This window comes from Jaculus jaculus, chromosome 13 (assembly GCF_020740685.1).
Source record: "Jaculus jaculus isolate mJacJac1 chromosome 13, mJacJac1.mat.Y.cur, whole genome shotgun sequence".
Classification (NCBI taxonomy): Eukaryota; Metazoa; Chordata; class Mammalia; order Rodentia; family Dipodidae; genus Jaculus; species Jaculus jaculus.
Genome location: NC_059114.1, coordinates 73198151 through 73220824, shown reverse-complemented (window position 1 = coordinate 73220824; position 22674 = coordinate 73198151). Strand labels below are relative to the sequence as shown.

The following is a 22674-nucleotide window of genomic DNA, read 5'->3' as shown; positions in this document are numbered from 1 at the left end:
ATCCAGCAGGGTACTTGATGACACTCTCTAACCAAGACAAATCCAAATTTTGGCTGGAAGGTGATCTGATTACTAACAGCTGCAGTAGTTATAACTTGAGCCTGGCTCACTAAAGGAAATGGAATTTATTCCACCCAGAAAGCTTCCGATTGTTTGTGTATTGTCCAAAGTAATCAGCTGTTTAAGCTGCCAAGAAGCAAACATCATATTCCCTTTGATTTCTGTGCCCACAGGAAAAAGGGAAGATTGACAGAATGGTTACATATCTGAAGTAGTTCAGTTACTTGTATTCACCTGCTTTTAGATTTTAAAAATAAAATATCTGGGCTACAGAGATGGCTTAGCGGTTAAGGTGTTTGCCTCTGAATCCTAAGGACCCATGTTGGACTCTCCAGATCCCATGTAAGCCAGATGCACAAAGGTGAGGCAAGGCACAGGGTTGCACATGCCCACTAGGTGGCTCGAGCATCTGGTGTTCAATTGCACTGGCTGAGGCCTTGGTATGCTAATTCTCTTTCTCGCTGTCTCTCTCTCTGTGTCTCTCTCTCTGTCCCTTGCTCTCTCTAAAATTAAAAAACACTAAAAAAAGATAAAAAATAAAATATTTTATTATTATTATTATGGCAATATGTTCTACAATACTATTATTTGCAATATTTTTATTATATATATATATATTTTTTAAATCTATGTTTAATTAGTATAGAAAGCACTAGGTTTCATTATGGTATTTTGTTTGGGGTGGCCTTCCTCACCCACTCTTGTCCCACATCTCATTATGACATATTAATTACATGAAATACTTATAAGCAGAAGAGGACAAGACAAACAATAAGATAGATGGATAGATAGATAGACAGATAGACAGACAGGTAGATAGATAGATGGATGAATAGATAGATAGATAGATAGATAGATAGATAGATAGATAGATAGATAGACAGACAGACAGAAAGACAGGTAGATGGATGGATGGATGGATGGATGGATGGATGGATAGATAGATAGATAGATAGATAGATAGATAGATAGATAGATAGACAGACAGACAGACAGACAGACAGACAGACAGACAGAAAGACAGGTAGGTAGATGGATGGATGGATGGATGGATAGATAGATAGATAGATAGATAGATAGATAGACAGACAGACAGACAGATAGATTTTGTATATGAGAAACAACTGACAATATTTGTTCTTCTTCACCCTATTACTCTTAAGTTCCTCTTCCTATAACTTTTTTTTTTTCTGTTGACCCATCTCCTATAGTTCTATGCAGTTATGGGAGGCTTTATCGGATTTTTTTGTTGTTGCTGTTTATTTTCATTTATTTATTTGAGAGCGACAGAGAGAGGAAGAAGAGGTAGATAGAGAGAGAATGGGCGCGCCAGGGCCTCCAGCCACTGCAAACAAACTCCAGATGTGTGTGTCCCCTTGTGCATCTGGTCAACCTGCGTCCTGGGGAATTGAGCCTTGAACCAGGGTCCTCAGGTTTCACAGGCAAGCGCTTAACTGCTAAGCCATCTCTCCAGCCCTTTATTGGATTTTTTAATCATAAAATTTTATATTTAATTTTTTTTAGAGAATTCTCATCCTTACTTAAATTTTGTTATTCCTTCCTATTCTTTGAAGCCTATTGTTCTTACCCTGTCCTTTATGTTTCATGTTAACATTTATATTTTCTTTAAATACTTTTAATTTATTTTGTTTATTTGAGAGAGAAGGAGGGAGAGAGAGAGAGAGAGAGAGAGAGAGAGAGAGAGAATGGGCATGCCAAGGCTTCAGCTGTTGTAAACAAACTCCAGACATATGTGCCACATTGTGCATCTGGCTTATGTGGGATCTAGAGAGTCAAACATGGGTTCTTAGGCTTTGCAGGCAAGCTCCTTAACCACTAAGCTACCTCTCCAGCCCTAAATTGTAGGATTTTTAAGTATGAAAGCTATCTAGGAGCATTCCCTTCTTTCATCCCAGAAGCCAGGATAAGGTACAAGATATTTCCCTGTCATTTCTCTTTGCTGTTGATGGATTCCTTTTACGCTGTCATCTCATTGAGCTGTCACTCCCTGAGAATCCCTGCTGAAGGTCAGGGCTTTGGTTCTAACCAAAATCTTGCTCAGAGTGAACATATCATTGACTTCCATCCAGATGCTAAACTATTTGAAATTCTCATATCCGCCTCAGTACCTATGCATATTCACCACCCTTCCTTTTGGTTCATTTTTTTTTTCCTCTCTGAGGATTTGACTTTTGTGTTTATGGAGAATGTGTTGAGTGAAAGGTAAATGGTACTCTGTACTAATTTTGCAAATCTTTAAGAGCTGACGCTGATTCAAAATGCACAGTCCTATATCTTTCTGGTATTTTGTTTTCAAAGTTGGAAATGAAAAAGTTATGCCAATTATACTAGAAAAGGGATGTGAAATCTTTGCTAACACCTACTGAGTGATGTCTATGTCAGGGATAAAAATTTAAACAGATAGCTTATAAGAGAAGAGTTAACAAAAAAAGCTCTCATATACTCTAACAAATGCAGTGTCAAACAAAATGAAGAATTGTGTTCGAAGAACTACTTGAGGTGAAACTCTAGTTACAAGTAGGAAGATGCCAGAAGAGAACAGAGCACGCTATGTTCTGAATGTCATGAGGACCTGCACGTCCAAGGAATGTAGGCCACTCAGTATTGCTAAATGAGGAATTGAACAGAGACAACTGGAGTAGTCTGTTTCAATAAACATCAGAATGCTTTTTTTTTTAAAAAAAGCATAAACCTTTCTTCTATAAAATTTCAAAACTACAAATAATTAATTTTAAATGTCTCTAGTGCATCCTTGAATTGGTGAGGAAAGGAATGCCTAAGAGGCTAAAATGTGGCAGAACTGTTAATCTCAAGGTACAAATTAAGTACAAATCTAAGGTGACTACACCTTAGATGGGATGGGAAGATGGAGATCAATGTATATACTACTACCAACCTCTACAAGGTCAGAACCCCAGAAGGGCTCACTAAAGCTACCCGGGTACACAGAGAATTTGCCTCCTAGAGAACTTCAGAAGGGGTGAAGTGTCACCTGTGAGAGCAACAATATTTTTACACTACTCCTCATGACAGTCATGCAGCAGATCAAATGAACGACATTTTCCACTGGCTTAGGGTCAGCAGTGAAAAATATTCTCTGAAAGAACCGCTGACCAAGTAAGATCTAGAGAAATTCTGACATGAGGTCTCAAGTGTAAGGTTTTTTAAAATATTTTATTTATTTATTTATTTATTTATTTATTTATTTATTTATTTATTTATTTAAGAGAGATAAAGAGGCAGATAGAAAAAGAGAAAGAGAGAGAGAGGGAGAGATTGGGCATGTCAGGACCTCCAGCCACTGCAGACAAACTCCAGATGCATGCGCCACCTTGTGCATCTGGCTGACGTGGGGAATCGAGCCCCAAACCTAGGGTCCTTAGGCTTCACAGACAGGTGCTTAACCGCTAAGCTATCTCCCCAGCCCTCAAGAGTAGGATTTTATAAGAAAAGTGATTATTATAAATGGAAATTGGACCAATGATGACTATGATGTGCTTGATGGAGCCAGCCCCTGCCTTGGCAAAGAATCCTTAAACTCCTCAATGGTGCCAGATGTGGTGGTTTACGCATTTAATCCCTGCACTGGGGAGGCAGAGGTAGGAAGGAGGATTGCCATGAGTTCAAGGCCCCCTTGAGACTACACGGCTGCCTGTCTGATGTGCCATAGCTTGGCTTTCTGCACATCGGAGCCCTCTGTTTGCCTCTGCCCATCTCAGCTCACTTGGACCGGGAGGAAGGTGAGAGGAGGCAGGCTTTCTCTAGGCTCTTTTTGTGTCTCTTTTTAAAAATGTGTCTTCCCCATAACTTATTTACTAATGTCTGTCTTCCCGCTTTCATCACTACTGCATCCCCATAGCACAATAACTCAATTAGGGAATGCCTACAAATCACAACTAAATACAAATCTGTAGTATGTGTTGGGAATGGTGGCGCATGCCTTTAATCCCTGCACATGGGAGCAGAGGTAGGAGGATCACTGTGAGTTCGAGGCCACCCTCGGATTCCAGGTCAGCCTGGGCTAGAGTGAGACCTTACCTCAAAAAAACAAAAAAACGACAACAACAAAAATCAACCCAAAACAAAAAATCTGTAGAATGTGTGATCAGTTCCCAGAGTAAACTCTGAAGAAGGTTAAGTGTTGGGGCTGGGGTGCAGCCGAGGGAAGGAGCACTCCATACAAGGCCTACATTTAACTCCCACATGTTCCCCAGCTTTCCACTGCTGTGACAAACTGGGACACAGAATAATCAAATGGGATCTCTGGTTGCATTTGCTTTGCTGTGTTGAAATCTTTATTTCTTCCTTTTACCACCATGAGTTCCTGGCGGGCAGAGGCTAAGTCTTATTACTGTTTTGATCTTTTTTAAAAATAAATACAATATTTTATTCATTTTTATTTATTTGAGAGCCACAGAGAGAGAGAAAGAGGCAGATAGAGAGAGAGAGAGAGAAAGAGAGAGAGAGAGAGAGAGAGAGAGAGAGAGAGAGAATGGGCATGACAGGGCCTCCAGCCACTGCAAACGAACTCCAGATGCATGCGCCCCCCTGTGCATCTGGCTAACGTGGGTCCTGGGGAATTGAGACTCGAACCAGTGTCCTTAGGCTTCATAGGCAAATGCTGAACTCCTAAGCCATCTCTCTAGCCCACTGTTTTGATTTTTTTCATCATATTCAATTCACAGCACAGAGCGTGGCAGGGGTTCAGTGAGAGCCTTGTCGTTTTCTTGTTTTTTTTAAAATTTGTTTTTTTAATTTTTATTTATTTATTTGAGAGCGACAGACACAGAGAGAAAGACAGATAGAGGGAGAGAGAGAGAATGGGCGCGCCAGGGCTTCCAGCCTCTGCAAACGAACTCCAGACGCGTGCGCCCCCTTGTGCATCTGGCTAACATGGGACCTGGGGAACCGAGCCTCGAACTGGGGTCCTTAGGCTTCACAGGCAAGCGCTTAACTGCTAAGCCATCTCTCCAGCCCAGCCTTGTCGTTTTCTCTGTTAACACTGACCATTTTGTGGTGAAAGGGCTAAGTCAGAGAACGGGCAGGGTCCAAGTCACAAGAGTGTCACGCAAGGGGTTAGAGTTTCATCTTGCGGTTACTAGGGATCTTAAGAGCAGAAAAGAACCATGGTTAGATCTGGGCTTTGAAAATAACAGGAGTAATAATGTGAACAGGGCAAGACTGTGTAGGATGTAGAGCAGCAAGGAAAGACATAAAGTCAAGACGGCAGCAGTGGTGATGAAGAAGACAGGACAAGAACACTTGTTATTTAAAGGGACAGTGCCGCACAGATGTTGAAAATCAGTGATCGGAATGAATCTTCCACCCCCTCCCCCTTGGGATATAGGGATCCTATTCAACTCAGTGGAAAATTTAGGAAAGGGGAGACTTCAGTGATCACGTTGGCTGTTACGGAGTGTGCAGGTAAATCCCGAAAGTCACATACAACTTCCTCACCTCAACCAGCACCACACTGTACATTCCCCAGGACTCCACGGAAGCTGGCTTCCGGAATGGAAAAGATCCCAACTTTCATCCTTCTGCCTCATATTAGTATAAGTCTGTTCAAACCTTGACACTAACGTATAGCTTCCTGTTCTGGGTCTGGACTTCCAGTTTCCAAGTATTTCCCCGACCTTTCCTGGAAGCTAGTAGAGTCTGCAAGCCCCACTCATACCCATCAGAGACACCAGCCTTCCCAACACTTACTTCCACTTCCTGGCAGAAGGTAGCATTCGGGCCATATTGGAGCTGGCACTGGTGATGAACATCATAGATTACTCCAGGGGCAATGACGTTGGACTTCAAGCCCTTCTTTTTGGGGATATCATCAAGACAGAATCCCCACCCTCGGCTGCAAACAAGTTCAAACAAGAGCAGTTGCATGTGATCCCTTCAGAGTTTCATCCAACAGACCCTTCCATCCCTCTAGCCACTCTTTGTCCTTCAAGATAACCTTATTCTTATAAGCCAGAGAACATTCTGGGCTTGGGGAGAAGTTAACAAAAGGAAGGTTATGTCCCACATCGTAAGTTTGACTGTTACCTAGGAAATACAAAGGGTAGGCAAACAGAAAACCATCGCTTTGCCATCGGCAGGGTTTATCTGAAAACTTTGACCTGTTCTGGTTGTTCCTATCAGTCCCCCTAAACTTTATTCGCAACCAGTTCTAAAAAGCCACATTAGTGGGCTGGTAAAGTGGCTTAGTGGCTAAGGCATTTGCCTGTGAAGTCTAAGGACCCACATTCCATTCCCTAGGACCCACGTAAACCAGATGTACAAGGGAGCGCATGCATCTGGAGCTCCTTTGCTGGAGGGCTGGTGGCCCTGGCGCACCCATTCTCTCTTGCTTTCTATCTGCCTCTCTCTCTCTCTCTCAAATAAATAAATAATAAAATATTTTAAAAAGCCACATTGGGGCAGTTGGTGAGTGTGGGGGTGGGCGGGGTGCTCACTCAAGAAGAGAGCAGAGCCTTGCTAAGCAAATGTCAGAGTCAGAATGCAGAAGTGACATTCATTCCTTTGGTGCCACCCTCACACTGGGGCCTGCAGAATGGAACCAAGTCTTTCCCAGGCATCAGCTCCTCTATGTGAACTTGAAGCAGATCCTGATTTAGAGGCTGTCACGAGATTCCCTGTTAACTTACTCCAAGAAGCGGGTAATATACTCCTTGCTGCACTTGGACCACGTCAGAGGGGCAGGATCATACTGAATTTGGTGGGACATGATGTACGGATGCCTGCCCACAGGCTCACAGTCATTTTCTTTCCCATCATGCTGGATGCCAAAGCTGACAGAAAACACAGAAATAATAGGCAGGCTGGCATTAAACAAAGAAAAAAAATAATAGGTTCACCAAGGTGATAATAACCCACGGGGAGTCGCTTTGTGCAATGGGAGCTGTTTACAAAGTGAGATTTTTTGATGTTGGAGCGACATAGCTCATTTTGTCTCCTAAGTGCAGGGGTGATTGCAGGCATGCCCTTGTCTCCAATATGTAACCGTGGGAACCATGAAGAGAATTCGTAAACTTCTGTTGGCAGAATGCTGAGAGCTCTTGGTCTGGCTTGCTGTGTGTCTGAAGTCAGCAGGAGGGCAAATCATGCCCCAGGACACCTGTTTTCCCCTCTGCAACAATGCAGCAGGAGAGAACAAAGCCTTTCTTTCTGTCTTTTCATGGAAATTTCAGAGAAATTTTTTTGTCACAGGCACAAGTAGGCTGTTGCCAAGTCTCCAATAGCACACTTCAGAACACAGTGGTTGAGAGCAAGGTTTGTGGGGACAGGTGACCGGGCTTTGAACACGAATTCTGCCATCTGGTGACCCGTAAGGAACTGAAACTTGCAATGTCTCCCTCTCTTAGAAAATGAGGTCATGTTCATACAGCTAGGAAGTCCAAATGGAATAAGATTTTGAGGGATGGAGAGATGGCTTAGCGGTTAAGGCGTTTGCCTGCAAGGCCAAAGGATCCCGGTTTGATTCATGCCCCAGGACCCATGCAAGCCAGATGCATAAGGGGGCGCATGCCTCTGGCGTTCATTTGCAGTAGCTGGATGCCCTGGCATGCCCAGCTTATTTTCTGTATTTTGATGAAGAATGTTACAGGTTGAGATTTGTCAGAAAGCACACATCTTGTCAGAGGCCAAAGTGGGTCTTCAATGGAGCGTTTTGTGCTCTGAACCCAGTGTTCTGGTTCCTGCATAGATCCGTCTGTCCCCAGCCTTCCACTGCCATGGCTGACTAGACAAGCTGCCCTGAAAGACCCTGAAGAGCTTAGCAACCAACCAGTGCAAAGGGTGTGTCTGGTGAGACCAAGAAGTGTTGTGTTAAAAGCTACATCCTCAGGATCACCCCAAGGTACCTCCTTGGGTCCTTATAAAATTTATCTCCATGGGGATCTGTGCGCTGGACACTGAGAGCTTATGGACATAAGCTCAGAATTCCAAATACAAATATGACAAATGCTAATTTCTCACTCTTCACGGTGCAAACCCTCAGACCTAGCAGCTCACATTTGGCTTCAATGGAATTGGATTACCATCTGACAGTCCTACACAGAGGCATCTTTGTGGGAGATTTAGCTGTCTCCTTCTAGTTTTTTTTTTTTTTTTTATGTGTGTGTTATAGAATTATTTTACTTCCAAAGTCTAATCACATTCCATATGAATACAATATTCACAAAGAAGTCACCGAATCAATCTATAAAGCTCTTATCTCCCACCTACAAAGAAAGTGGCTCAGTGAAATCATCTTAGACAAGCTTCCCCAGTCTGCTGCCAATCCAGTCCCACACAGCTCACAAAACACCGTGTAAGGTCACCTGTTCAGGACCTAATAAAAATTCTACACTTTGGCCCAGAGAGATGGCAAAGCAGTTAAGGCGCTTGCCTGCAAAGCCGGAGAACCCAGGTGCGATTCCCCAGGATCCACATAAGCCAGATGCACAAGGTGGTAAGGTGGTTGGTGCATGTGTCTGCTGTTCATCTGCAGCGGCTGGAAGCCCTGGCATGCCCATTCTCTCTCCCTCTCATCTGCCTCTTTCTGTCTCTCTCAAATGAACAAATAAAAATAAAAATTCTACACTGCAAACAAGGTTCAAACACTTTGCGCAAATAATGGTGTTTTGTGCAGCGGGTATTCCATATTCTGTTCTTTAGTGCTTGGTACTCCTGGTGACTGAACCTAGATTCCAGAACATGGTACGCAGGCACTCTGCCACAGGGTTATATCCTGAGCCCTTGCTTTTCTTGAATCAGGGTTTTGCTATTGTAGCCTACTCTAGCCTAGACTCGAGACCTCCTGCTTCTCTTCCCAAGGTCTGGAATTACAGGTGTGCACTACTACACCCAGATACTGGGGGATTTAAAACCTACACTTTAAGCCAGGTGTGGTGGCGCGTGCCTTTAATCCCAGCACTTGGGAGGCAGAGGTAGGAGGATCACTGTGATTTTGAGAGCCCCTGAGACTACATGGTGGATTTCACGTCAGCCTGGGCTAGAGTGAGACACTACCTCGAAAAGCCAAAAAAAAAAAAAACAAAACAAAACAAAAAAAAACTACACTTTAAATATACCCCTCCTATTTCCTTTCCCTCTCTCCTCTCTGTGCATGTCACATCTTCCTCCTGCATCATCTCTTTTTACCTTTTTTTTTGGTCTTCTTCCTAGATCATAAGGCTTTACCCACTTTTGCCCCCCTTTATACAAATACATATCAATATTACAAGCTAGGATCCACGTATGAGAGGAAATATGTGGTTTGGGGCTTTCTGAATTTGGGTCACCTCACTTAATATACTTTTTCCAGATCCATCCATTTTCCTAAAAAAATCATAATTTTATTTTTCAATTGTGCATATGAACCACATTTCCATTATCCATTCATCTGTCGATGGGTATTCAGGCTGGTTCCTTTTCCTTGCTATTGTGAATAGATCAGTAATGTCATCTGTTGACCATCTAGGCTGGTTCCATTTCCTTGCTGTGATTAGACTGCTGATGAACAAGGGAGTGCAGGCATCTGTACAATACGGAGGGCTTTGGGGATATGCTGACCATGGTATAGCTTGGTCATACGGCAGTTCTTTAAAATTTTCAGTATTCAAATATTCAATATTTCTGCTCAAGCAGAAATACAACGTTCTTAGAACTGGGTCACTTTTACCCCTTTCTTTCCTCGTCTCCTCCCAGTTCAAAATGCATCTCTTAATGGCCAGCAGCCTCTGGGATCTGCAGTGGGGATCAGCCCACTCAGGCCTTAGTACAGTCTTCATGGTGGCTTTGGTCTTCTTTCAGAAAATTGGATTTACCTGCCCACCATATCCCCTGGGCTTCCAACCACAGTGCCTCCTTCCTGGGGCACACGGGAATCCTGGCTCTTCTTGTACTGGGTAACTGTGGGGCTGATGGCTGTCCCACTTCTTACAGAGAGTCTGCCTGGTTTGAAGTACACGGACCATGTTTGTGAGGTCCCCACATGAGCAAAACAGGAGACCGGGCATCCACGCTCATTGCCACACATTGCTTGGATCTCACATAAAAGCAAAAAATCTGTATAATTTTTGGAGAAACCTCCATTTTGATATCCATGACAGCTGTAATAGCTTGCACTCCCACAGCAATGAATAACACCCTCGCCAGCTTTCTTGAAGATAGCCATTCTGGCTGAGGTGAGACGGTGTCTCAAAGTGTTTTCAATTTTGTGGCCAAGGGTGCATTATACTTTTAACAAATCCTACTGGCAATTCAAACTTCTTCTGTGAACTGTCTGGTCATTTCACCAGCTGATTTAGTGTTTGGCTGTTTAAGGTTTTTTTGTGTCCCCCCCCCTTTTTTTAAAAAATAACTTCTGGGTATTCAATCCCTATCTGAAGCTTACTTTGCAAAGGTTTTTTTTCTCTGATTCTGAAAGCTATCTCTTCACTTTGTGGGTACTTTCTTTTGCTATATATAAACTTTTAAATTTCATGTAGTTCCATGTAATAAGCTCTTTTATTTATGGTTTGCATGCATCCTGGCAAATGAAAATATGCTAAGATCTTTCCCCAATGGGAACCTCTAAAACCTGCCTTCGAGGGGTGCATCTAAACTTCATACATCTTTGCAACTTCACACATCTTTGCAACAAGTTGAACATCCTATTAATTCATGCTTGCCTAGTGGGCTTTCTAAGCTTATAGAAGTTTTCAAATGCTCATTATTCAATGTTCATTTTAACACATGCAAGGCAAACCATCCTATCTATTTTATAAGATGGTTGAGAAAATTGATGGCATCATATAAAATCCAATGGCATAAAGTAAGGGTTCAAAAATGTTAGGTTTAGGTTTGTGTCTTTTTAATGATCTCAGTATTGCAATTTCAAGCTGTCCATTATGACTTTAATCCCAGCACTTGGGAGGCTAACGTAAGAAGATTGCTGTGTGTTAGAGGCCAGCTTGGGCTACCGAGTGAGTTCCAGGCCAGCACAAGCTATGAACAAACATTGTACTGATTCTTTGGTGCCCGTAGGTACAAGTGATCAGGACTGAGGAGACCCTGAAAGCTGTGAAGGTTATGATCACTCCCACTTTAGAGATGGTGAAGAGGTCTTGGAGCCTCATGCCTCTTGCAATCCAAGCCTTCCAACAGTTTAAGGTGCTTCCTATTCCCTTGTCTGATGTTGATACCGGAATATGGCAAGTGGGTGTCAGCATCCAGGGTCCTTTACCTGTGCCCAAGCTCATGGGCAATGGTGAAAGCCAGAGGAAGGCCAGAGTCTTCGTTGATATTACAACTCCGGTGAGGCTGGCACATGCCCGACAGTTGAGACAGGCCCAGGGTCTCACACGGACGGTTGACGCCAGCACAGATATCTTTTCTGAAAGCAGAGAACAAAGATGCTTACGCACTCGAATTAATATTTGGGGGAAACCCCGTGGTAAAATAACCCTCAGCTTAGTTCGGCTCTGAGATTCCATCTCACCCAGTCAGACAGTTATCAGGAAACAAATGAAATCAGATGCTGGCAAGGCTGTGTCCAAACAGGAGCCCGTATTCACTGTTGATGGGAGTGTCAGGTGGTGTGACCACTATGAAAATCAGCATGTGGAGGTGTCTCAAAAGCTAAAAGCACCACTGCTATGTGACCCAGCTACGCTGCTCCTGAGCGTATTCCCAAAGGATCTTGGGTCCTACCACAGAGATACCTGGACATCCGTGTGCATTGCTACTCCTTTCCCAGCAGCCAGGAAACATAAGCGGCCTCAATGTTCATCAACAGTTGAATGGGTAGTGAAAATTCAGTACATATACAATGGAAGTTTGTGCAGACATGAAGAAAAATGAAATTATAGCATTTGTGGGGAAAAAAGGATGGAACTGGATAATAGAGTGTGGTGATCAGGCTCAGAAAGACAATACTACATGCTCTCTTTCACATCTATTTCCTATGTACATATATATATATATATATATATATATATATATATATATATATATATATGTAAAGGCCAGGAGACTAGAAAGGGTGAGAGGGGAATAGAAAAGCTTTAAGAAAGTAGAGTAGAGAGTTTAACAAAATACAAGTTAGATAAAAGTAGAATGAGAAATGCCGGAGGCAGAACAGGATGAGGGAAGAAGAGGCCAAAATGATGGGAGAGAGGAGCAGATGCAGTACAGAGCCAACTAGCCATAAAGCATGCCTGAAAGGGCCATAAAGAAACCCACTGTTCTGTGTGCTGATTAAAAACATAAAATAAGGATCTCAGTATAAATTCACATGATTTTGCCTTTAAAGCATTCTTAAAATTAAAAAAAAAACCTCCATTTGGATATAGTGGATCAACATTGAATTCACTGTGCTTATTCTGACTCTATTTTGAATTGTTGAATTTCATTAAGACTTTAGAAATGCAGGGAGATGTGCTACGTGTTTTATTTTGTATTGTTTTGGCTTTTAATATCAGGACATTAATATGATTTGCCCAACAAAAGAGTTCATTAAAAGTTTAAGTTACTTTGAACTCCTAATAGGGAAGGGACAATTAGAAGTAACTGCAGGGGGCGGGGGAAGGCTGGAGAGATGGCTTAGTGGTTAAGACCTTTGCCTGCAAAGCCAGAGGAACCAGGTTTGATTCCCCAAGACCCACATAAGCCAGATACACATGGTGGTTCAAGCATCCGGAGTTCCTTTGCAGTAGCTGGAGACCCTGGTGCCCCCATTCTCTCTCTCTCTCAAATAAATAAGTAAAAATGAATTTAAAACTATTTTAGAAATAGCTGGGTGTTTTCAAATATGAAACTCTTATTTGGTCTCTCTGAAGAAGGTTCTCAAAATTCATCCGAGACTTCTTTCTTCCATTCATAAAAAGTGAAACTGGTCCTATTAACCCACAATATCATCAAATCAGTTGGCTATCCAGTGCCATTACACTAATAACAATGCTAATGTGCACACACACATCCACCATGACACCAAGATTTCTCCATTGCCTGACTCTGTAAAAAAAAGGAAAGATTTCTAGGATTTCAGATAATCCTCATAAAAGTTTTTCAAATTAAAGCCTGCTCTCTTATCCTGCAGGGATTACTCCAACCACTGACAAGAGTTTTGAGAGTCATTCATTAGTCCTTAGATTTTCTTCGGTGCAAGAAGAGATCAAGGCCAGTATCACGATTGCCAGTGACGTTCTGAGGTTTGGCTTGTGCACCTGAGCTCCTGGGGTTTGTGTGACTGTCGTTTCCAAGAACAGATGGCCTCTTGCTCGTTGTGTCCTCTGGACAATGAAAAAGACACACGTGCTTTGGGAACTGTGTGGCTTTTTGATTCTCTAAGTGGCAACGGGTAGGACCAGGGCACAGGAAAGAGCATTGCCAGTCTCAGCACATGTGCCACGTGCACGGACACTGCACTGACTGGCCTCAGCTGCGGGGTGGTGAGTGTTGGAAAGCTAGATCACACAGTCCCACCAGGCCACCGTGGAAAGAATTTCTAGAGGAGAACTAGTCAAATACATTCCTGTGCTGTCAGATGGGGTTTATATTGTTTCATCTAGAAAGGGAAGTGAGATCCAGGGAGCTGCTGGTAAAAGATGTTTGGCAACCAGTGCCGGTCTACTGACTTTCTCAGTTTGATTTGGAAGGACAGCATGTCTTTGGAATAACTAACTTTTAGAATGTATCCACTAAGTCCTTAGCAACAACGAGGAAAAAGAAGGCAATAAAAGAAATTGCAGGGCCTTTAATCCCAGCATTCGGGAGGCAGAGGTAGGAGGATTACCATGAGTTTGAGGCCAGCCTTAGATGACATAGTGAATTCCAGGTCAGTCTGGGCTAGAGTGAGACCATACCTCAAAAAACAAAAAAACAAAAAAACAACAACAAAATGCAGGAGGAATATGATTCTTGGAGATGAGGATCTTTTGCTGCCGAAAGGAAATTAGCTCTGCCTCCACCATGCACTGAGCCCATTACATAAGAGAAAATATGCTTTAGAGTTCTGTGTGGAAGACACATTGAGTGATTTGGGTGTAACATATCCCCCATAGTCTCATGTGTTTGTGATTAAGCCTCACAGTGACTCCGCAGTAGGAGGCAGCCTTCGGGAGGTGGAGTCTTGCTGGAGCAGGTGTGTCACCGGGAAGGACATCTCTTGGGATTTTGTAGTCCAGCCCTTCTCACCAGTGCCAGCAAGCTGTCCCGTCATCTCTGCTCTACCTCCTTGCTGATGTGGCCATGTGACACCCAGCCATGATGAAACTGCGAGGTAGAAATAAACCCTTTTCTTTCATAAACTGCTTCTGGGTGGGCGGTTTGCCCCCGTCACGAGAAAGGTGACTGCTGCACGCACGGGAGGTCTCCCCGCGAGCCCACCCTGTGCTCAGGGCAGCTGAACAGAGAACTGGTGGTGTGAGTCGTTCTTGTGCCTCGTTTCCTCCCAGTTCAACCTATATTTTCCAGACCAGCCTGTTTTCACTGTGGGTTGGGGTAGGGTGAGGAGATGTTGAGGATTTTACCTTTATCCCTTTGCTAGACTTTTTTTATTTATTAATTTTTTTTTTTTTTACTATTTTTGGTTTTATTTTTATTTATTTATTTGAGAGCAGCAGACAGAAAGAGGCAGAGAGATGGAGATACACACACAGACAGAGAGAGAGAGAGAGAGAGAGAGAGAGAGAGAGAGAGAGAGAGAGAATGGGCACTCCAGTGCCTCCAGCCGCTGCAAACGAACTCCAGACATGTGTGCCCCCTTGTGCATCTGGCTAATGTGGGTCCTGGGGAATTGAGTCTCGGACCGGCGTCCTTAGGTTTCACAGGCAAACGCTTAAGCACTAAGCCATCTCTCAGCCCCCCAAGAGTCTTTTTGATTGGAAATAATTTTGTTTATCACAAGTTGGAGGATGGTGGTGCTACTCTCTCTCATGAGTAAAGATGAGGGACTTTAAATATAATATTTAAAACAGTCCCTCACCATAAAGAATTACTCAGCCCCAAATGACAATAATCCTCAGGTTTTGGACTTAAGAATATGAAATTCTCTATGCTGTCTAAAAAGGCCTTGGGTGTGCTGCCCTGGAACACTTTGGTCCTGCACCTTTGACAGGAACACCCCAGTATATAGGATGTTAATGAGCTCCACCTTATCCAAATGTCAAACTTACACTGATCTGAAATTTCAACCCTCACAATTACTCTTTTGAGGGAAAGTTATTAATAATTAATTTAAAAACTTGTGTTCTAAGAAAACCTTTGGCACAACTGTTAACCATAGACTCACCGAATCTGCTACACATTGGGTTTCCGGGAGCTCCTTTGGGGAACACGTTGGTACAGTGTGGACATGGAACATAAGCACAGAGGCTCCAGTTCTCCGTAGCTTCAGAGATCATCTCTGCTACCTTCTTTACTTAGTTCAATAAGAACTGAGTCCCCTTAGAATGGAAGCCCTTCTTTGATCTAGAATGGCTTAGTATGTAGCAAGGGCTCAATAAATTTACTGAGTCAATGAACAAACACAGACTTCAAAGAGCCTGGATTTGGGTAATAAAGTACATCAACTTTTCACAGTTTTGAATCCTGAAGGATTTGATGGTTTTTATTAGCACCAGAGTGTATATCAGTACTCAGAACAAAAGTATATCTTTGCAGTACTAGGGCCTCCCCCTTGCTAGGCAAGTGCTCTAACACTGTGCTATGTCCCCAGCCTAAAATGCCTTCCTGGGTGTAAAAGAAAGAAGGGCGTAATTGCATCACCACCTCCCATCAGTTAGGGCGGGTTAAAACAGGTAGGTGTCTGTAGACTGCATGTAAGAAATTGGAGAAAATAAGTAAGAAATCATAAAAGGATTGGAAAACCCACTGGTTGAGGGTTGTAGGCATATTCAGATAATCTTAAAATGGACTTTTTGGTATAAAGAAGCCAGTTTTAAATGTAAAGGTCTTCATTGCGGTAGGAAACAGGATTAGCAAAGAGAGACTTTTCAACTCAGCCGCTGTGTCCACCGGCCCCCTCCACTCGTTTGAACCGGTAGCTGCTCTCACCAGTGAGCAAGAGCCGCACACAGTGATGAGGCTCTTGTAAAGTCAGACAGCTGACAAGCTTTCTAATGATCAGCCCTCCCCAGCTGGCCACCCTTCCCTTCCCCCTGTCTCTGAGGTACCTGGTGAGAAGCACAGCCACGTCATGATGGACGGGGTTGAGGTCACTCTTGGGATTGATGCTCTTCTGCCATTTGCAGAAGCTGGACAGCGTCTTCTCTGCGTGGTGAACTATTTTCAATCCTTGCTGAAGAAAGAAGAGGAGGAAACTTACATGGGTCAGATCACCGTGGTCCAGGCTCACTGTATAGGCATTAGTCTCCCAAGGCACTTAATAAAGAGTTGCTCAGGTGGGCACATCAGAGGCCAAGTAATTCCTCTGGCCTGACCCTCTGCTCTTGGCATTGTTACTCCCATTGCTTTGTTCAAAGGACCTAAAGGGACACCTTCAGAATAAAAAAAATTAACACTATGACAAGTACTCCTTGAAAAGGAATTCAAAATGTATTAGCAAAGACCCACAACTACTTCTATTTATATTCTATCCTAGTTCTTTCTCTAGTGGGTCTATGCATCCTGAGCCATTATCATTTCAAACAGGCATTTTCATTTCTCTCAAAAATAATAAACATATTTTCCAATGCAAAAGTTTCCTCTTCTCATGAGGCATCTTACAGGGTTGGGGGCTTATACTGGATGTTCTCTTGCCCATGGGATTGCTCTTGGTTTGACACTTGAACTTGGGAGCACAGACAGTGTTATCATTTCTCCAGGATCTGACCAGTTAGGATACCAGAGTAGATGAGCTCTGTCTGTACTTTCAAGGGCTTCTCAGGTCCTTTGTAGCCCTTAAGTCATCCATCTGGCCCACAGCTAAGACTGGGAATGGGAAGAAAGGAAGGTTTTAAGTTAACCTGGTGAGTGCTTGGCACAGGGGGCGATGGAGAAGGAAATAGGTATTTTCATCACAGAGGACCTCCAGTTAATTCTAAATTTCTAAAGGAGAACTTATTTTGCCTTGCCCCACTTCTTTGGGGTTACTGCACACAATACAGGGTGGAGCTTCAGTACAGTCTTGGAATCAAATCATGAGCTTGCTTCTCCAATATTCTGTATTTTGTGAGGCCAGAATCCAAATCAAACAAGGGGCTCTGATTGCCTCTTGAGTTTCCCAGGTCACCCTACTTATGCTAATCTGCTTCTGCAGACCACCTTTCTTTCATGAAAACACAGGTGACTCATTGTGCATAACATCTTACCAAGTCACTTAACATATGGAATAAAAGGAACAGACTTCACTATTTAGTAATTCTCATCACTACATCATCCACCAGGATGGTCTAAATGTGGACACATAGAAGCCAGATTCAGATTCAACTCCCCAAACAGCAAACTAAACTAAACTAGAAATACTGGACAGTTGGAATGAAGGGAAGAGAAATGGAAGAACTGCATAACAAAAGGAAAGCTCATTTACTGAATCAAAACGATGGGCACCGAGGTTCTGAGATGAAACCTGTGATTGTAGTTGGTCACCAGCCACACGGGGATGGTGCCTCAGCTCTGTTTCCTTCAGACCAGAGTGAAGATTATCAAATAAAACACCACCTATAGCCAGGCATCCTTTAGTTCCGTTTTTAACCTATATTTCTTTTGGGGAGTGTAAGGGAGGTTCTGTGAGAGAATACCCACTAATTAAAAGTAACAGTATAGTTATTTCAAATCTGAGAAATACTTAGGAATGAAACTAACACAATGTACAGGATCTGTATATTGAACATGGCAAAACACTGGTAAACACAGAGACCTAAGACAATGGACAAACATCAAAACAAGGTGTCCATTCTCCCCAAAATGACCTATAGCTTTATTGCAATTCCTGCCAAATTCTTGTTTATTCTTGGACATGCATGAACTCACTTTAAAATTTGTATGCAAAAGCATAGTCCTTAGACTGCTAAAAACAATTCTTAGAAAAGAAAAATAAGGCGTGACTAGCAGTCTCCCCGATTCTAAGATTTACTGTGTAGCTCCAGTAGTGAGGACAGTGTGATGAAGGTGCAGAGCTAGACACACGGGTTGGGAGAACAGGCAGAGAACCCAAAAGGTGACTCTCCCGTGCCTACCTGTTTTTTCTTTGACAGAGGTTAAAAAATCAATTTCCTAAAGAGAAGATGGCTTATGCAGCACGTGTTGGTAACCAACAAGAAAACCATCCAAGAAAAATGGGAATGAAATACTCCACAAATGAGCATTTCTCAGCCAAAAACATGGAAATGGGGGCTGGAGAGATGGCTCAGCAGTTAAGATGTTCACCTGAAATGCTTAACAACCAGGGTTCCTTCCCCAGGACCCACATAAAGCCAGATGCACAAAGTGGCGCATGCATCTGGAGTTTGTTTGCAGTGGCTGGAGGCCCTGGTGCACCCATTCTCTCTCTCGCTCCTTTTAAATAAGTAAATACTTTAAAACATAAATATTTTTTACAAAGAAAAAGAACACACACAAGTGGTCAGTAGGTACATGGGAAAGACTCAAAGCCAGGCACTGTGACGCACACTTGCAATCCTGGCTCTCATGGAATAAAAGCAGCCAGAAGCCACTTAGCAAATTCCAGCCCAATGTGGACTACATAAGAGGCCCAGTCTCACCACCATTTCTTCCAAAGGAAGGAAAGAGGAGAAAGGAAAATTCAATTAAACCCATAAAAAGACAACACGAGTTAAAACTATAAAGAGATACCGCTGCACACTTGCTAGAACTGCTACTGGCAAAAAGATGAAAGATAAACATTGACAAAGATGTGAAGAAGAAAGCATTGCACTCTGTAGAAAGGCACATGAATACATCCGCTATTAAAAATACCATGGATGCTTCTCAAGCAAGACCAGAACTCCCATTCACCAGTGTGCATATATACAAAGATACATACTCCATGCCAAACAGATAGCTCCTTGTCCTCCTATATGCATTGTAGCATTGCTCACAGCAGCTAAGATGTTAAACTGACCTAGGATGAATGGATATAGGAAATCTAGCAGAATTCCATAATGAAATACTTTTCAGAGTTACAAATGAAGGAAATGCTGTCATTTTCAACAACATAGATGGATTTGGAGGACATTATGTCAGGTGAAATAAGCCAGGCACAGAAAGACAAATACTGTATAATCTCACTTACATATGAAATTTAAAATAGTAGAACTCAGAATCAGCGAGTAGAGGCTGTAGGTATGGGAACGTATAGGAGTGGAGGGATAAGTTTTAGAGCTCTACTATATGGCATGGTGACTGTAGTTAATAACAATGCATTGTATATTTGAAAGTCACCAGAAGAGTAATTTTAAGTGTCTTACTATGGAGAAAAGGTAAATATATTAATTAATTTAATATATCAATCCTATGACATATTTTTATATATATATATATATATATATATATATATATACACACATACATACATATATATGGTAAAACTTTATGCTATACACAAAAATATACACAAGACATAGATAAATAGAAATGTTGCATTGAGTAGGAGATTGTAAAATGGAAGGAAAACCCCATGGTCCAAGAAGAAATTATACCAAATGTGAGGAAGACTAACTACAGATTATCTAATTTTCTATGCAATCGAGATTCACATTTCCTATGTTTATCTCATATGGCTCATAAACTATTTCTACCTGCTTCATCTTGCTTGCTTCTTTTTTATTTGTAAGCAGAGAGAGAGAGAGAGAGAGAGAGAGAGACAGATAATGGGTGCTTCAGGACCCTTAGCTACTGCAAATGAACCCCAGATGCATGTGCCACTTTGTGCATCTGGCTTTATGTGGATACTGTGGCATCAATCCTAGATCATTAGTCTTCACAGGCAAGTGCCTTGAATGCTAAGCCATCCCTCCAGCCTCTCACATGCTTTTATTTTACTTTATAAAAAATTATTAGATATACATATTTTGTATGTAAACATCACATGTTGGTACCATCCTTTCCCTCCTCCCTGCCCCTTTTCTGAAGAGGCCTTCCTCATTGGGGATGCAGGTCAACCCCATGGGGATTGTAGGTCATGCATTATGGGGTAGCAGTCAGTTATGAGGGAGAGGCAATGTCTTTGTGAAAAATGTCCCAATTTGTGGCTCTAACAATCTTTCCACCCCCTCTTCTGAAAATTCCCTGAGCCATACTGGGAGCATTTTAAGTCTACTTCGGTGATGGGCACTTAGGAGCATCTGGATCTCTGGTTTGGTAGGTGGTGAGTGTCCCCAGTATCTTTCTCCATCACCCCTGGGCTGATACCAGGTTAATTAAGAGAATAGGATTCTTTCTCATTTCCTCTCTCACTTGCTTCTTAAAGAATATTTGCATTTGGCAATGCAAAGTAATTAGGAGGCCAGTGGTTAACCCCTGTATACAAGTGAAGGTTTACTGTGGTGGCTGCAATTGCCACTAGCTCTTAGGATTGCTCATTCCCAAGACTCACACTTAGAAGGACATATTTATGGCTGGAGAGATGATGGCTTAGCAGTTAAGGCACTTGCCTGAAAAACTTAAAGACTGAGGTTCAATTCCCCAGAACCCATGTAAGCCAGATGCACATGTTGGAGCAGGTGTTTGGAATTCATTTGTGGTGGCCATTCTGTCTCTCTCCTTCTCTCTCTCTCTCTCTCTCTCTCTCTAATAAATAAGTAAATAAAAATAAAATTATTTTAAAAGGACATATTCAAATGTCAGCCATTCAATCTGAAATTGAACATAGCAACAGTTGTATAGTTGTAGAGTGTTGGTTTACATATCTGAGTCTTTAGGGGATTGTGGTGATTTAAATGCAAAATGTTCCCTATTGGTTCTTCCTGTGTTTGTGAGTAAGCCTTATAGTTAATCCTCAGCTGATAGAGTCTTCGGGAGGTAGAGCCTTGCTGAATGAGGTTTGTACATATGTGGTGGTTTGAATAGGTGCCCCCATATATTTAGCGTTTTATTAGTTTGTAGTTTGCATCTGAAGTCACCTGGCTGGAGGTGGTGTCACTGGGCAGATCTTAAGGTGTGGTGATGGGTTTGAGATTTCAATCTAAAAATAAAGTTTGCCTAACTGGAGTTCCTGAAGTGTGCTGTGTTGTGTGGCTTTTGACTTTTTGGCTTGTGCTTCTCTCTGTGTGTTTGGTCCTGTGAAAGCAGGCAGATTCTTCTGCCATTACAGAACTTCCTTTGGATCTGTAAGCTTCTATCAATCCCTTCCTCCATAACTGTGCTTGATCTGGAAGTTTATCTCAGCGAACCTGAAGCTGTCTGCTACAGAAGTTGGTACCAGGAGTGGGGTAAGATGAACCTGACCATGTGGATGATCTTTTGGTGTCTTCATTTTAGAGGAATGGACATGAACTTGGTTTTTGCAACTAAAGATGCCTTCTGGAGTGGTAATATAAGTTTTGTGGAGTATTTTAATGAGAGTTTGAAAATTCTAAGGAGGAAAGACTACAGAGGACTTTGTTGGAACTGGGCTACTGGCATTAGGGCATAAGAGACTTTGATCAAAGTTAAATTTTTAATGGACTGATGTGCTTGGCTAGAAATATTGGACTGAGAAATTTGAGATTTCAAGTTGGAAAACCTCAAGCAAGTTAAAATTACAGGCACTGAGACTGGTTTTAGGTTACTGAAGCTGCTTTTATCAACATATTAGCAATCTTAAAGGAGATGACCCAACTACTTTGCATGAAAACAATGAAAAGATGCCTGAGAAATGACTACCATAAGAATACAAACTTGTTTGGAAAGAGTTGACTAGAAAAGGAACCTGCTTTTCAAGGGTATGACTTATTTCATCCCTGAATTAAAAATATGGCTGTGCCCTACACACCTGGTATTGGTTTCAGAAACATAAAAAATGAGAGGCATGGGCTGGAGAGATGCCTTAGCAGTTAAAGCATTTGCCTGCAAAGCCAATGGATCCCAGTTTGGTTCTCCAGGTCCCATGTAAGCTAGATGTACAAGGAGGCACATGCATCTGGAGTTTGTTTGCAGTGGCTTCAGGCACTGGCACACCCACTTTCTCCCTCTCTCTCTTTTAAATAAATAAAATATATTTTAGAAAAAAAATGAGAGGCATGGTTGTAAATTTCACATGGTTCCAGGAGCTGAGATGCAGCATGAGGCAGAGCCTAATGTCCTAATAGGCTGATGGAACCTTTTAAAAATGGACCATGCATGAAGACCTGAAGATGTTTTGGATATACCAGGACTATACAAGGGCTACCATAGAGCGCACTGTTGGCCTTGATGAAAGTGTTCCCTAGCTACGCTGCCCAGCTGGAGGGGCAGAATTGAAAAATCTGGAGACTGTCAGTCTCTGGTTATATTTAGTTTAACTGCAACAGTTTGATGTTTGTTTGATGGTGGTTGAGTCTGCATGGTTTTAGTCTCTCCTTGCCATGCATTGTACCAGATGAAAATGTTTACTCTGTGCCTTTATGCGTTAGAAGTATTTAACTTGTTTGATTTTATAGGACTTACTATCTTAAATAGGTTAAGACTGTGGGGACCTTTGAACTTGAACTGAGTACCACTTAAAATGTG

The 22674-nt window shown here is 42.3% G+C and overlaps 1 protein-coding gene across 2 annotated transcripts in view; it reads right to left on the bottom strand.

Annotated features, from left to right (window-relative positions):
• Adamts12 (ADAM metallopeptidase with thrombospondin type 1 motif 12) overlaps window positions 1–22674 on the bottom strand; it is a 293075-nt gene that overhangs the window by 103204 nt on the left and 167197 nt on the right. For both annotated transcript variants that reach the window (XM_045132353.1, XM_045132354.1), the window contains exons 6-9: window positions 16221–16345; window positions 11291–11440; window positions 6729–6872; window positions 5791–5935 (exon numbers count right to left, since the gene is read on the bottom strand). In XM_045132353.1, coding sequence (XP_044988288.1) covers window positions 5791–5935; window positions 6729–6872; window positions 11291–11440; window positions 16221–16345 — 564 coding nt within the window. The remainder of the gene's footprint in view (window positions 1–5790; window positions 5936–6728; window positions 6873–11290; window positions 11441–16220; window positions 16346–22674) is intronic.